This window comes from Enoplosus armatus, chromosome 9 (assembly GCF_043641665.1).
Source record: "Enoplosus armatus isolate fEnoArm2 chromosome 9, fEnoArm2.hap1, whole genome shotgun sequence".
In the NCBI taxonomy this organism is placed as follows: Eukaryota; Metazoa; Chordata; class Actinopteri; order Centrarchiformes; family Enoplosidae; genus Enoplosus; species Enoplosus armatus.
Window position 1 is genome coordinate 14,068,882 of NC_092188.1, and position 16,759 is coordinate 14,085,640.

A 16,759-nucleotide genomic window follows, 5' to 3' on the forward strand; every position below is an offset into this window, starting at 1 on the left:
GAGCTAGGCCAGAGCTAAAAAGCCCAAATTGGTCCGCACCAATGCTGTTTAATGGAACTCTGTATGACAAGAAGCCACTTCTAAATCCACTTGACCAGCTCAATGCAGACTGTGCGACATCAATGCAGTATAGCTTTTGCTGAGGCAGGAAAGTTGGATCTTTTACCTGGTATCCTAATTATCTTCATCCTCACTTCTCTGTTTTATGTATAGATGGGCACATTAATGGGTGGATTTATTCTGCCACCATCATCAAATCTTACCTTGGCCTTCTGCTCACCCCTTTCCTTTTCCTCTTCTTGCTCTTTTATTGTGGATGTCTCAACACATACTTCTTGGCCTTACCAGATCTGGCAGCAGTCCTGGACGATGGATGAAATTTAGGTTAATCATAGGAAGTGACATAGAGGTGTCCCCCAGGGCCAGTGGCTGAGTGAGCAACTCAATTAAGAGCAAACAGCCTCAGACAGGGCCACCCATGCAGGCTTGAGCTTCAAGGGAGAGGGAGGGGAGATCTCAGCAAAGTCTTGCCTGCCCTCTCTTTACTCTCCCTGGGCAGGCAATGGATTCAGCACTGGCACTGCCAAGGCGGAGCCAGGGGGCAGAGTGACCGTGTGCTCCAGTTACTCTGTCGCAGATGATTCACCATAACTGAGGGGGGCTCCGAGCAGGACATGTGACACACACAGATGAGTGGACAGCAGCTTTGTTCCATTATCAGTCAGCCATGGGATTCAGGGAACGGGAGGGTGGAGAGCAGGAAAGGGCAGCAAGAGAGCGGGAATCATATACATGATCCTAACCACCATTTCCCTCCCTCCCTTTCCCCTGAGCCAGACTCAGAGAGGGGACCATGTTGGGGTTAGTGATAAGGGCAGATTGTGGCCATACTGTTAGCAGGGGTATAGAAAGAGCCAAGAGGCTCAGAACAGATAGCTAGTTCTATCAAGGATAAGAAAGGGCCCTTGAGTCTAAGTGCCATCATTTCCAATAGCAACTAGCAGATAAAAAACAGCTGGTGCCCGTGGCAGAACTCTGCTACTGATTTGTTTAACCCAAGGACAGAAGACAGGTGAAATATAAAAAAGCTGTGTTGCCAGAGTAACAGAAAAATATGGTGCTCATTTTTCATCATTGAAAACATACTTTTCTCTGTTTTATTTGAGATTGTGGTAACAGTGTAAGATCCACGGATGAGTAACTCCTGCAAATTAAGCTGTCTAAGCCTATAAAATGCAGCGTCAGTGTTAATTATATGTTAAAATCTTGTATCGTAAAAAAACAGAGAATTTGCTGCCTCGTGCATTAGCATGTCAGTGGAAGTATGAGGACCATTCAAAGAGCCATTCAAGAGCCTTGTGCTCCTGTGCTCCTGTGCAGACACAACGTGAGTAACAGGCAAAGTTGTTAACAGTCAGCTGTCAGTTTACTGAGGAGGTGGCGAACATGAGAGGAGCATTCAAGCTTGGCTGCTTCCTCATGACACACGGCATGCAAAGTTCACCTGCAGTGGAGGAGCAGGGTGATTGTGAAGGCTAGACTCAGAATGTGCTTTGGCAGGTAGATTATAAAGACCTTGCAGCCTGTCCATTACATCCTTTCTTTTCATCATCTGTATGGCCATAATATTAAGTTCTTCAGTGTGTGGGTGAGACTCTCGGGAGCATTATCAGGCCTCTCACACCCATTACAGTCATAAACATGCTCACAAAGTAGAGCTCCGTAGAGGCAAGAACCCAGAAGTAGGCTGCAGTCTGGGTCTTTTATGTGCCTCTTGTAAGTAACTCTGCTTGGGCTCTTTGGTCCATACCGAGTGCATAGGCTATCTGACTAAAAGGATAATGTAAATAGGGATCACTTTTAACACTACTTCTAGAGGTGCGTTCAGACATATCTGCACTGGCTTACCAGTTTAAGTATAAGGACCAAAGAGCTATTCTGGATTTTATTTTCGTTCACATTCATTTCACTGTCATTTTGACGTTGCAGAGGATTGGAAGTAATTAACGTATCCAGGGTAGCAAAAAATGTCTGCTGTAAACCAAACTGTATGCTCCTCTAAATAAAATGACTAAATATGGCCTGAGCCAGGCCTTTTATAAGGTGTGCCTGTGTCAGTTTGAAGCCCACCCACCCACGACTTAGGCAGATGAAAGAAGTGTATTATAGTAATTACAATTTGATTACATGTTAAAAGTAGAACATACTGTCATTTATCAATCCCAGTTTTTCCTTGTGAGCCGAAATTTCAGTGAATTAAATTTCTTACCCTTGTCCATGAAGCTGTGGGACATTGCATCAAGTCAGGGCAAAACCTTCAAGAACAACAGGACTAGTGATGCAGATGTCCCTAAACAGACTGCATTACCACCATCAATCACCCAAGTTCATAGTGACTGGCGGCTGTCGCCTCTTCTTGTCTCATCTTTCTCATCTCGTCTTGGCTCGTTGGCTGACTCGCAAATAAGATAACAGCAAAAGACCGTAATGTGCTGCCCAGCATCACCTCTGAGTTCTTGTTGCTGTGGCGATTGCAGAGGGCAGGTTGCGGTGCCCTGACCTGTAGTCTCTCCAAAAGGATAATGAGCCTCATGGCTCCCCAAATGAACGGCGTGGGCGGCCAAGGTTCAGTCTGTTTCCCCATAATGAGCTTCCGTCCTTTCAACAAAAAGCCACAAGGCTTTTTTAGCCTTTTTAATTTGTTCCCCATCCCAACTAATTCTATAAGAAATAACTATGGACAAAAAGCAGAGTTCAAATATGCAAAGAGCCTTAAGCATGATCATGCACACCAGTGTGTGGAATAGTGAGAGTAAACAATAAGAAATGCAACACCAGCTGACATTTTGAGGTCAGCATCATTCTGCTCTTCATCTCTTGCTCCTCAGCATTTTTGATTAGCTGTAGTGGCTTTGAGGGGGCACATTCTAACTGTTTGTCCATGGAGCTAATTAAGAGCGACATACAAAGCAACAAACAAAACAACATATCAGCTACATTAAATCTTTTCTGAAGGCGCTGAGCAGTACAAACATGCCACTCACTCAACCCCCCCCCCCAACCTTCAGCCTCAGGCCGTGGTGTGCCTGCTGCTGAGGAGACAGAGAAGGTAGACAGTGCAGTGATTTTGGCCATCAAACACATGTCATCTTCCCTGAGTGGGCAGGGAACAGAGGTGGCCGAGGGAGACAGTTGTTGCAGCACACTATTGTGTGATGGGTGAAGAAAAGTTGTGTGTGTGTGTGTGTGTGTGTGTGGCAGGGGCTGAGGGGAGCAGATAAGGGGTAGACAGGAGAGAAAGGACAGTCGCTCTCAGCACGGGGACTTTTCAAGTGCGAGCCTGTCAAGCATGGACTCCTGTGACAGCCACACTGAACTCCTGGTGAGCTACTATTTCCCCCACCATGGTCAAGATTACAATGATTGTCCTCACTGCACAGGCCACCCATAGAGCCGCAGACACAGATGTTTAGACAGACTGGCCGGGGTAGGGCTGAAATTCCTGTGTCTGTGGCTGTATAATGTGGACAGGAACTCTCTGAAATCAGCATGTGAAGCTGTGTGACACTTGACTCTCCTGTGGTGAATTATGCAAGCATGTATTTATGAATTAACATTTCAAGCCCTTCCAACCATGCTAAGGATTTTGGGAGCGCAAAGAGCGGTAGTTCACCTGAAATTATCCACTTCAGTATAAAAAGCAAAGTTTAGCTAACACCTTTTATGGGAAAGGTGTATTTTACTTGTCTTTTTGTGTGAGAAACCATTATGGTGTCCTGCTGAGGAGAGGAAATGTGCTAATGCCAGTTTCATTATAGAGATAAAGACACCTGTGGAGCAGTGATTTAAATAACCTCTTTGATACCATCATGTATTCAAAACGCCTCCCTTTCTCACCTTATTGTTTGCTAATTAGTGGCAGAAAGCGGTGTGAACTTGGCCCAGTTGAATGAATACGCGCTCACTGCTGCAGAGGCAGCAGTCCCCGTAGAGCGCTGTGGGATCGAGGGAGATCTGGAACCTGGCCCTGCAGACACTCAAACAGCCCTATAATGACAGCTCTCAGCAAGACTCTGATTTCATTGAGCCTTTGATGTGACCGCTAATGGCTGCTGACAGATAGGCTCACACCCCACTCATCGCACTGCTTCTTATTGTATTTCCCAGCCTCACTAGGACCAAGATCTGGCTTTACCAAGAATTGATTTAATCTGACCTTTGCCAGAGTTGTGTTAAATCCATATTAACCCGTCTAGGATTAATGAAGAGAGTAGAAAAGAACCTATTTGTTATAGTGATCCAACAAAGATGACTCAAGCTGCTGACATTAACTCTGAATGGGACGTACTATTACATTCCCCTGGTTCACTTCCTTCAGTAATCCACAGGATGTAGCTGTGTCTTGTCTCTGCTCAGATTTGCACAATGCCATGTTTGTTTAAAACGCGCAAACAGATGTTAAGGAACACTCAGCTTCTGTCATGTTGTATTATGTTTCATGCCAACCAAGGATAAATGCAGCCCATCATTTCACACATGCATCCATACGAATACAAACACACACACCCACACACACATATGCATACTCTGCCAAACACGGACATGCAGTGTCACACACACCCTGAATCCCGTAGTAGACTGTTTGTTTATACCCTCCTACCCTACTTGAGTTGTGGCCTGGCCAGCCAACCATAGTATTTGCCATGTGGCAGTCACAACAGGTTTGCCTCTTCATTCGGCCCGGTCTGTGCACATTGAGTTAACAGGTTTCAGCTGCAGTGAGGGCATGTCAACCCAAGAATGTGCTAATCAATCATATTTCACTTCAAGCACGCTCCGGCTAAACCACAACCTACCATCATCCTCCCTCCCTCCTACAGTTCCTTCTTTCTTTGCTTTCTCTGTGTCTCTTGAGCACATAGTGCGGGAAACAGTTAATGAATCAGACAAGCTGTTCTCATGGACAATAATGAGCAGGTTTTGGTTGAGGGGAACCACAATTTCTACTTTCCACTAAGGTACTTGAGCTAGTGTTACAACAATAATGAATAGTACCACAGGGATCTCTGTTAACTATACTCTTATTAAAAGGTCAGTACTGTGCCAGACCTGCACTGGGAGAAGTGTTTGGCAAATGCATTCAACATTATATGTTACTAACTTGACGTTAGTCTTAAGAACGTAAAGCTAAAACTATGTTTAGGAATTCCTCTTAGCAAACTAAATTAGGTTATACAATGTAAACAATGAAAAAGCATATCTGTAGCAATAAGCCACTTAGAAGGCTTTGATGTATTCGTGGATAAATTGCCATATCCCCCACCCCTTGCAGTGGCCCTCAGGACAACATCTTAACAGATATAAATCAGCTTTACTGCAACTGGTCAAAATTTACTTATTCACATCACAGAGCTTTCAAGTGATCATCTATCAGCAAAGCTAATCTATTTTCCTCTCAAAAGGGGCCCTTTTTCATTTCAATTCATGGGTCCACTTAATTTGAGCACAACCTGTTTTAATACAACACGTGTTATGTGGAACGGTTGTACCCTTGAGCAATGTACTTTACCTGCATTTCTCTGGTGCAAAGCTCAGCTTTGCAAATGGGTTCCAGAATTTGTGAGTCACTTGGGATGAAAGTCTGTGCCAAGCCATGAAATAATAACACTAATATTTACATAAGGTCTCAATTCCTTCTACCTCTTTCATTTTCTAGCAGGTACTGTATAATGGTTGGGAACACTGATTGACGATTCATGTAATCCATGTGTTGTTAGCTGTGCTTTTGACAGACACTGGGGCACAACCTTGGCTTACAACCTCCAGTGTAAAATATAATTAAGTCACAGAGGTAATTGGGCCGGGTCTCGATGGAGGTTGTGGGCATGTTGCTTTGGTGTGGCAAGGGCGTGATGAACTTCCACTCGGATCCTATTTTCTAAAAACAGTTCTAATCATGGCGAGGACGTGGCCTTTTACAGGAACTGCTGGGGAAAGTACACAGCACACAAAAACTGGGGGACGCAATTGAGACAGGGATGAAAAATGCAATCAGGAAATACTGAAAGGAAGGCAACTGCAGAGAGCGAGTGGCCAGCTAATAATAGAGCTGATAAGAGAGCTGTGTAACCCAAACAATACCCAGACTAACTGCTTTAAATCTGGTCTCTCAGGAAAATTAGTTCATCATTTGCACGACTCCAGCATTCCCCATGAGCTGGATGTGCAGATGCGGATGAAATATTAACAATATTATTACATTTTGTAAATATTTTCCCAAATTTGAATAGCCTACAACAAGATTAGAAGATTCACATAACAACTAATTCAGTTTTACATCATAAAAATAATCAGATACACATTAAATGCCAGTTGGGTGATTTCAGTTCTCCAAAAACATATTTGTCATTTTTGGTGGACTAAAACAAATTGGTGTTTTACAGTTTTCCTATCCTAACTAAAATCCTCCAACGCAATCTCCACTGAAAATTATAATTTGTTATCTCCTCCACTAGGCAAGGTCAGGAGACAGTAACAGGAAGCCTATGTGGGAAGTCACACCTCCTTTTTGAATCAAAACAACCTTTTCCTCATCCTCAAACACAATCTGTTAGGCTGCCCTGTCTTCCTAGATGTCCCCAGTAACAGATGCTTATCTTGAGCCTATCGAGAAGAGATGAGGGAATGAGGCAAAAGGAATCAGTTCTCCAGATGTCTAAAAACAAAACAAAGGCCATGTTTTCGATGGCGCGGATCTGGTTCTCTCCCCACCCTGTCTTTTTTTTTTTTTAGAGCTGCTGTTTCCTATTCATAAAGGAAACAACAAAATCTGAGCTGCTATTTGTTGAATAGTTGAAGTTTCGTTTGAAGTAGACATTTTCAAAGAGACGAAGCTGGAATCCAATTTTTTTTTACTTGGTGTTGTCTTTCATAACATTGATTTACCAATGCTGACCTGTCTAAGGCAGAACAGCGGGCCGTAGGCTCATTTAGTGGGATGGAAAGGATCTATTGACCCTTACGACAGCTGAGGTACACTAGCAGATCTTTAGCTCCCTTTCTTGGCCAGTCTTTAGCCCTGAACACAAGGGACCTTTGTGTCTCTCTCTCCTTTGGCTGGCAGCTGTGGGCGAAGCACTCATCCATAGATCCACACATTTGCAATTTTGAAGAGGTAGGAGCAACACCAGTCTATAATTTTTTCCGTCTCCTTCTTTCTAATCTGGGAAATCTTGGAAATGAGGCACACTAAGCACCGCCAGGGGAGGTTGATTATTCTAGCTGTGTATTTGCATGTTTTTTTCCTTCAGACATGCTGCTTTTCCTTTGCAAAGAGCACCAAAATAACAAGAAGACAAACAAAAGTCAAAGAATGATGGACAGTAACAGTCAGTCAAATAATCTACAGAAATCTAGCTAATGGATTCACTTTACATTATAGTATGTCTAAATATTCATGCTTAAGGAGAAGCACCACGAGATGATTACTGCAAATGTGAGTGGTTATGATAATCACAGGAAAAGTAAGATACATATTTATGCTTGCACTGAAAGGAATGTGGTATTGATTTAGAGCATATGGGTATTAACTTACAGGCTTTTTAGACTTAAGTAGGGGATATAAGTATGCTGTGGTATATTTTGTTTATATATTTGCTATATTCATGTTGGACCGTGAAGGTATGTTGAATAAGTCTGCCAAAGCCATTCCAGATGTTACATTTTAAATCATGTCATCTCCACTTAGTGTAACAGTCCAAGAACTCCATTTGGAGTAAATGCCCCTTAAACAAGGTAGTTTTGCAGGGCATTTGGTGGGATCAGCAGTCTTTGATCCACTCTCTCACTTCCTGCCGGTTGGCTCCCCTGACCTTTTGCAAACCCAATGTGACATCCACCTTTTGAGCTAAGACAATTTGACAAATAAGTGATGACCGTTCACATTTTTAATTTAGGAGTATGATGAAAAATTAACCGTGGCCAACTCAGGACCTTGATTTTTAAACAAGTCTCCGGCAGCCTGCTTATCCTTCCCACTCTTCTTTTCCTCTCTCTACCATCTATCTATGCTCTCTCTCAGCCCCTCCTCTGCACCCCACCTCTGCCGATCTTTTCCTCCATTCTCCCTCTCCTCCCTCTCCCCCCTCTCCCCTTCCTGCCCCATAACTAATCCTTATTATGCCTCTCACATAAACTGCGGGTCTGGCATCAGACTGCCCAGCCACACAGGCTAACAGGAGTAGGGCGAGAGAGGAGATCGGAGGAGGATTCTTAAGTTGTAATGGGCCGAGATGCACACAAGATGCTCCACAGACCCTGTTTCCTTCCCTCATTTGGGACTTCATCCATTATATTCCTCTGTCATCCCCTACTCAGCATAATAACTCCTGAAAGGTAGATAACTATTAATAGAGTTCGCACAGTACTGCAGTCATATGGATTGCCCCGCAGCGCAGTGACTAAGTAGAACTGATGTCTCCTGTGACAAGCGCTTGTGTTGCTGTCATCCAGGACGTGCAGACACTCTGCATACATTACTGACTTCTGGCTTCCCCCTCTCCATCCCCCCTTTTGGATGGCACCACAGCTGTCCCAAAGTGAATCCCAAATGAGAGTATCTGTCAGGGTTTGTTTGCTGCAGGCCTTGATTTGATGCTATTACTCTGCAGATGGAGAGACTGGCTCGGTCTGCGGCAGCCGAGCTGCTGGTGGACAACACTTGCCTCAGGCCTGGCCTGGTGGCACCGGAGCACATTTTGAACAAACAGAGAGCTGAAACCGAATAGAGGTGAAAACCATTTTTACTTTCCTTAGTGTCTCCCCCTAAAACAACATCCTCCTCTGATTCTTCAACAACCCCGTGTTTGTGCTGCAGAGGCCAAATGACTAAATCTTTCTCATATCTTTCTCTCATGTCCCCCCTTCAACCAGATGTTCCTCATTCATTTTTCTTAGACACAGCTGCATATGTAAATAATCCATGATTTCTCCTGCTGGATGGGTGGATCGAGGCATATTGTGTGTCTGTTGAAGTCAGCAGTCTCTCCTTTTGCGCCAGCGGTGAAGATCTGTTTTTTTCCAACTTTAAAGCGACGCTGTTAGTTTTTCATGGGGTCCGAGGGCGACAGCAAGTCTGTCTCAAGATGATGAGGTCAATCCCTAACCACAGCCCTGGCAGCACCTTAGCACAGGTTATCTAATGCAAGCAGATGGATGACATCTTAGCTGAAAGTGCTTGGCTACCTGTTCCAGGTCAAGTCAGATTTCCTGCTGTTGCTCTTCTACCAGAGGCTTTCTGTATCACCCATCTTGTTTCAGGCCCCTAAAGCATCTCTTTCTTCTCTGTGGCAACCATCAACTGCACTAACCCAGAGAAAGACTGACAGCCGACCCACCGAGGAGGTGTGCAAGCAAGTCGACCAGAACAATAACAAAACTGGAGTTGCAGGCAGAAAGGGGAAGAGGACAGACCCTAATAATGGCCGGGCCGTGGCTTGACATGCTATGAAAAGTGACAATGGACGAGTCATCCATTATTTATAGCAGTGCAGAGCTGGGTTATTTATTTTTTCAGCAGCATGAGCAGCAAGGGATCATGGCACAAAACAAGCAGCCAGTCGTGGCCTATTCATGTGATTGTCAGCAGACAGCAAGCCCAGTGGTGAAGGAAGCTGCGACTGTAGTTGTGGCCCAGTATGGACTGCACCCAGGACAGGATTCACCTTGACTATAGCTGACTCTGTCTCTGTCCCCCTCCTTGTGTCCCTTTCATGTCACAGACATGACGAGGTCAGTGTCAACTGTGGGTTGGTCAAAACAATGTGCCTACTTAGCTTTGACTTGCATTACTAATGGTATGATGAGGCTCTGATTGCTGCTTTAATAAAAGTGCAGTGTTGGAATATATTCATCACATTGTTATTGAGCTAACTTCATTAAAGCGTTGGCAGTTTGATATTATGGCAGCTTACTAAGTATTTTGTATACTAACACATAAGAGCATGCTACACTGTGTAAGGAGTCATAGTGGAATATTCACCAAATAATCATGAACTGTTGATAGAGCCAACAATCAACTGCCACATTCATCAGTGAGTGGCAGAACTGCTGATCTCAGTGCGAGACTGCAGTGGCTAATCTATGTGTATGGATTAGCAGAAGTGTTCAATACTTCTGTCTAGGCGACTGGATCACTATCGTTGTCTCGGATATTTATCGTAGCTGAGCGGAGCTGTGTGTGTCTGGACGTGGCTTAGTACAGCAGAGATGCCACGGACGCCATCAGGGCATTTCTGGCACACAGGAACGCACATGACATCAGGAACAGATGTTGCACATGGTGAGGCCCATCAAGGGACAACAACTCTGCATCAGTGCATGAATATTTTAGACAGCTTACTGCTGTACTTATCAGCGAAGACACGGCTAGGCTGGCCAAGGACCCAGTCAATCTGGTCTTAAATTTTGGGGATGTTGTAATCACTTTATTGAAGAAGTGGGTGTAAATGCACACCGGGTTGATGAAGTGTTGGCTTGCAAAAAGAAGGAGGGGAAGTTGCTTTTTTAACTCTGATGCATTTTTATTAGATGATGATGTAACTATATTCATCGGGGCTCAAACCCTGGCAATTGTGTCACAACTTTGGTCTTTATCCTAATACATATGGATCAGAGCTACAGAGTATGCGGCCTCACCTCCTTTTTGTCGTGATGACTTCACCATGTGAGCCTATACCTTAGAGTCACCATAGTCATGACCACTGTAATGTCAGACTGCAGATTTTTTCTATATATCTGTAGAAACATTCCTGTAATCCAACCCTTTTCTCAAGCGTAGCTTGAACCAGAAGCCTCAACCTCTCCTTGACCCCTGAGGAAAAGAATCCCTCAACCAGATCCCCAGAGAGACTTTCATTACAGACAAAAACAAAATCCATGGGTGGCCAGAGTCATATTCTGATATTAGGGCAGAGGACATGGATTTGATATGAGGCTGGAAATAGTCCTATACACTGATGATTGAGCCTTAGGTCCATGTTGAGCTTTAATGGCCCTCCTCCTGCTCGTCAATCACACATAAAGAAAATGCTTAATTGCACATTTCAAACCGGTGCAGTGGACTGACGTCATATTATTGGAATGGGAGAGAGGAGACAGGTTTTGAATGGCTCACAAGCTGGGCAGATGGATACCACTGCCTAGCAAAGGTATATGTCCTTATGAGTTATGAGCTTGTAGCGGCATTTAGAGTTATGGTTGACACAGATCAGCTCAACATTCAATATCACAATTACAGTAAAAGCTGGTGTAATGTTTCTCATATGGATAGCAGCATAAACCTTAGACCCCTAGAGGAACCCAAACACTGAAACACGGACACGCACTACAGTATATAGAGCAGGATGTTAATATCCATCAATCTCACAGGCTATATTTCAAATCCCAAGACTACGCTTATTCATTATGATACAGATTCAATTAGGGGAAAATGATTAGTGTGTGTTTTAACAATGAAATATGATTATATGATATGTTTATATAAAATGTTTAATAATGTTTGTGTAATGTGTATTTTCATTGAAAACTATGTGGAGTTTTCCCATCGCAGAGGAAGGTTGTGAAGAAAAACAAAGCTCGCATTCCTCAACTTCTCGCTCACGTTATACCGAGTTTATTTTTGAGAGAGAAACATCTTCCTTTCCTGTGGTAGATAATGAGGTTGATTTTATTCAGTTTAATATTCATTCAAACTAAACACATGGTTTGTGTTGGTAGGAATACATTTTCCTCCACTTGAACATTGGATCCGCTTCTCAGCCAGACAAAAGAGAAAGCAGGCGATTGTAATTTTAAGGCCCAGCATGCCGTTCACCACGACTGACATCTCTTTTTTAATTGACCCCAGGTCAAATAGGGACTGGGATAATATTTTGTTAAATTATTCTCATTTCCCTGTGAATCACATTTCCATATATCTCCACTTCATGCCTTATTTATTACCTTCTTACAATTACCATGCAAACGACGCCTTAACTGTCATCCCTTTCTCCCTCTGAACAGTTTAGTAAATATCAAACCATATTTATTATTAATAAACCCACAGCTGAAAACCCCCTTTTTATTTATAAATAATTCACAGACTCAAAAGCTTGGGGAACATGAGCGCCCTCCATTTGATGCCACAGAGGCCAGCATAATTAAGACTATTGGCTCAAGCCAATGCTAGTGCATGTATCATCTGTTTTGCCCTCGTCTATCTGTCCATCTGTGTGAGCCATAGGAGATCATACATTTCAATCGCAGCGTCATGCCCGGTGACAGACTTTGCACAATGGTTGTTGATTTTATTATCACAGCACAACTGGTGGAGGCACCCTGCTGTTTTACTGCTCACCCAAGCCCCCGCCTTCAGTCACTCAATGATGGTTTCACACGTGCACACCGTGGCCTACAAACACACACACACACACACACACACACACACACACACACACAGAACAGTTTCTTCTCACTACCCTCATCTTATCTCTCACATTCAGCCTAAATCGCACTCTGACATATGTAACAGAAACAAAACAAGAATCCATTCCTGCACACGAACACGCTCACACATTCAGACACGCTCATTTACCCATGTGCTCACTCACACTAACCTGGGTAGGCTTCCCAGCTGTGCAAGCTGTTTCTTCCATCAACATGTGTTTACTGGCAGGGGACCCTTATGTTTGCATTACAGGGAGGCAATAAACAGGAAGGCCAGCTCCGGGGTTTGAAAACTACTGTTGGGGGGGAACCCTCATGAGGAGTGAGCCCTAATCATTGTGGGGTTCAGCCTGTAATTAAATGCAGCGCGACATGTCAAAAAGAAAGACTCTCATTTCTGTGGATGATGTTTGCTGGGAATGCACACATGCTGAAGTCCTCAGTGTCCAAATTTATACACTTTGATGAATTTTTCACAGTCTTATGGAGTGCTAACCACCTGGTTGAGTTAACAGGGCGCATGTGTGTGTGTGTGTGTGTGTGTGTGTGTGTGTGTGTGTGTGTGTGTGTATGTGTGAAGGGAGGGGGGGGGGTGTTAACATTAAATTAAGTCGTTGCTTGGTACAATACACATACAAGTGAAAGACTGATTAACCAGATGACTGCAAGGCCTATTATTTTGGTTAATCAATAGATCCTTGAATAACTAATGAACAACATCAAAGAACAAGCCTATAAACAGCCACCGGCAATTGATAGACTGCACTGTTTTCATCTCTTTATAAAAGCCTCAGCTTTTGTTGAAATATGATAATGATTCCACTCGCTTCTGTTCATTTTAGCGCCCACTGTATGACAATGAACAATAGGCTCATTTTAGATCAAACTGCACCTGAAAAAAAGTATGTTTTGAGTCAACTTCAAAGAAAGTAATTTGCAAAAATACTCAATAAACCAATGAACACTGCATAAACTATAAGGTACTTGAGTTAATTGAAATAACAATACACAATAAGGTTAAATAACATTAGTTGTTTGGGTAAAGCTGAGTTAACAAAAGACAACAATTTCCTCAACAAATGTAGTAATGCTGAGAGTTTTACTGGTTTTATCCAGTAATTGGTAATGATGATAATGATTAATGATTTATTCTTTCAGTGTCGAGGTTTTAGAGTCAAGTGATCTTTTCACCATTTGGCAAAACATCTGCAGCTGATTCTGCTCTAATGCAACTACTTGCACATATTTCACCTTAATTAATTTCCAAATCTGTTGGGTAATGGAGGCAAGGGATTGAACTGGATACTAATTGTCAATGGTTAAATTGCCTTTTAATCAGAAATTGACCCATGATTGACAAAAGCGAAGGGTTGTTTTGTAACTTCTTTCAGAAGAAGGAAGACGTTTCTGTAAAATAATGCATCCTGGGAAGCCTGTTATTTCTTACACCTGAAGTTTTAGTGACTGATGTGTAAAACATTACTTCAACTCATATTGTTAAATCTCAATATAATACAATCACAAAGTGAAATTAAGATACATGGATTTGGGTTCAGGATTAAACTCGTGAATGGCATCACAGTACTATAATATTCCTAAAGGAGATTATAGGTGATTTGTTGTGGCATTTTAAAAATCTATATTTCCCTACAAAACGTGGACCACGATGCCTGTCCATCGTTATATTCTGTATAATTCAAGTCTCCATGAGAGCTACTCCTCCCGAAAATGTTAGGGCGGTCATTTAATTTGGAATAAGTGTTTAAATACCCTCCCCGTGACGCCCGCTCAGCCAATCGCGGGCCCCTGGGGGCGGGGGCCGCTGGCCCCCCCTGGCAAGCATCTGAGGCAGAGGGGCTCCTCCGACCGAGCTACTGCCAGATTTGGTGTACACCCCCCCCCCCCCCCCCCCCCCCCTTCTCACCAGATGACTGTCAGCGCGCATTTCCTATTGGCAAGAGGGAGTGAGAAGTAAACAGAGGAGACCGACAGGGGAAGAGTGTGTGTGAGAGAGGAGCAGTGAGTGTGTTACAGTGGGAGCACAGCGAGAGACTCCAGCGGAGGGGGCGAGAGGCAACTTCACCGGGGTTTATCACTGCGCACTGCCGAATAGGAGAGATCGCTTTCGAGCGCAGCATGCTCACGCAGGTTAAAAAAGTGGACTGTGGAAGAAGCTACTGATTGAAACTCCCGGTTCACTAATGGACTGTTAGAGAGCACCGTGAGAGGTAACCGCTGTGCCAGCGTGACAGGGAGCGGACACTGGGAAAAGAAGCTGATGCAGTGGGGAAAGTTAGCAACTATGGAGATGCATTGTTAACTGAGAGTTTACAAACTGTTCGGACCATTCAGAGCCATTTCTTTAAACTGGATGCTATTATAGGCGAATCCCAGTGCACTTGCCCGTCCGGTGATATTCCGGTGCCGCGGTGGACCATAACCAGCTCAGTCGCAGAGACGGAGCGAGTGAATCCTTCCACGCAACACAATCAGCGGCCAGAGCTACTAAAATGACGGCGTTATACCTCATCTTTTGCCTTATGGTCACAGGTAAGACGTGCTTTTGTTTCTCATCATTTAGCATGCAGGTCTTTTTCTTGATGGAGAAGATGGTCCGCGCTCCGTACTGGCGCGCTGCGTCAAGCCATCCAGTGCGCTGTTGAAGAGGGGCAACTCATGCTGCAGTGCAACAATTCACTGCTGATAATTGCCGGTAAATGTTTAATCAGCTTTTGAAAGAGTGATTACATCAGGAGCTTTCACTGTCTGCAAGCCGACCTGAAGCGCCGGTGAACAGTGGCACTGCGTAATGTGTGATCGTTTCTGTTCTGGTTCAGATCTCGGATGTGTGTGAGAGAGACGATCCCTCTGATTTAGTGGATAGGCATGAGGTTACAGATGCAGTGCGCACGAACGGAAAGTTTAACTTACAGGATCTTTTTTTGTACCCGGGATTCGGGTCGCTCCGGGCTGCAACGTGTGTGCACGCGTGTGCGCGTATACCCCCGTGCGTCCATTCACAATATCTCTGTTTTAAAATGAGGATGAAAGGCTTAAGCAGGTGAGGATAATACAACTAAAGCGCCCGAGAAATGAGACAGCGCCGCGCCGAGCTCCGCATCCCCTTTCCCCCGAAGTTGCTCAGTGGTCCCCAGATTGATTTCCGTTCAAACAAAAGACTGAAGCGAGAGGTTTAGCTCGATGAGACGATGTGGAAATGATGTGTTCTACTGGACTGTTCCGGTTGAGTCTGAAGTTGTTTTTTTTCTCTTTGAGTATTCCAACACAATCGTGGTCACTGCAAACTGTGCGTAAAACAGATAAAAGGGTGTATGATCTATCATGGGGGGGGGGGGGGGGGGGGGTGGCAGTCTTGCGGGTATATGCGTTTGTGATGGAGCAAGGCAGATAGGGTGAGTGAGAGATGGAGAGAGTGCGTAAGAAAGAGATAGAGAGAGAGTGCGTGTGAGAGAAAGCCACAGAGAGAGGGGGAGCATTTGTTTTTTCAGGAGACATACAGCACCTCTCTGCCCCCCGCCCCCCGCCCCCCCCCCGCTGCTTTTTGTTTGCAACTCAGTAGTTTGTTTAAGATCTCTATGACAAAAAATCACATGCCACGCTTATACTGAAACTACCCAGTATCCGCGTAAATAAGACTGCCAGAGTGTTTTATGGGAAAATGACACAAATTAATTGCTTTTTGAAATAAAACAATCAAGTGTTTAATTTGATGCATGTCTGGCTTATAAAGGTAGTTTTTCCAGCTTTATTCATTCTCTGTGCATCACCATGTCTATCTTGTTATTGAAGTGACACTGAAATAGAATTAGAGTGAGATATGTTTTTTCAGTATAAATATAATCATTATGAACAAGCTGGCTCTCTGGGCAGCTGGTAAAATACTCTGATAATTTAGTGCTGTTTGCTGAGCAATTAACACCGAGCAACTGTTGACTTATCAGCATTTTCCAGAGTCGTTGATAAACTAGTGCATTGTATTAACAATTTGAGTGAAAATAAGTACATTTAAATGTAAGAGAATACACAACAGCATCACACCGACACAGATCTTCTCTGGGAGGGATAATAATGAAATCAAAATCCTTTTAGGCTGTTTTTTATTCCTCTGCCTCGACCAGAGGCAGTTTTTGTGGCTTCCAGACTGAATCACATGCAGCTTCCCCAAGATCGCAAATGGCAAAGCGTTCTTAATAGCCATTTGTTGTGAGCACATCTTTACCTTCAGCCCCGGTTCCGCATGGTTTTGTCATTATTC

The 16,759-nt window shown here is 43.9% G+C and overlaps 1 protein-coding gene across 1 annotated transcript in view; it reads left to right on the forward strand.

Moving 5' to 3' along the window:
- Positions 1-15,016: 15,016 nt before the first annotated feature.
- Positions 15,017-16,759, forward strand: part of kirrel3l (kirre like nephrin family adhesion molecule 3, like) — a 31,100-nt gene continuing 29,357 nt past the window's right edge. Inside the window, exon 1 of the mRNA XM_070911656.1 lies at positions 15,017-15,033. Within this exon, the coding sequence (XP_070767757.1) occupies positions 15,024-15,033 (10 nt within the window). The 5' untranslated portion in view covers positions 15,017-15,023. The remainder of the gene's footprint in view (positions 15,034-16,759) is intronic.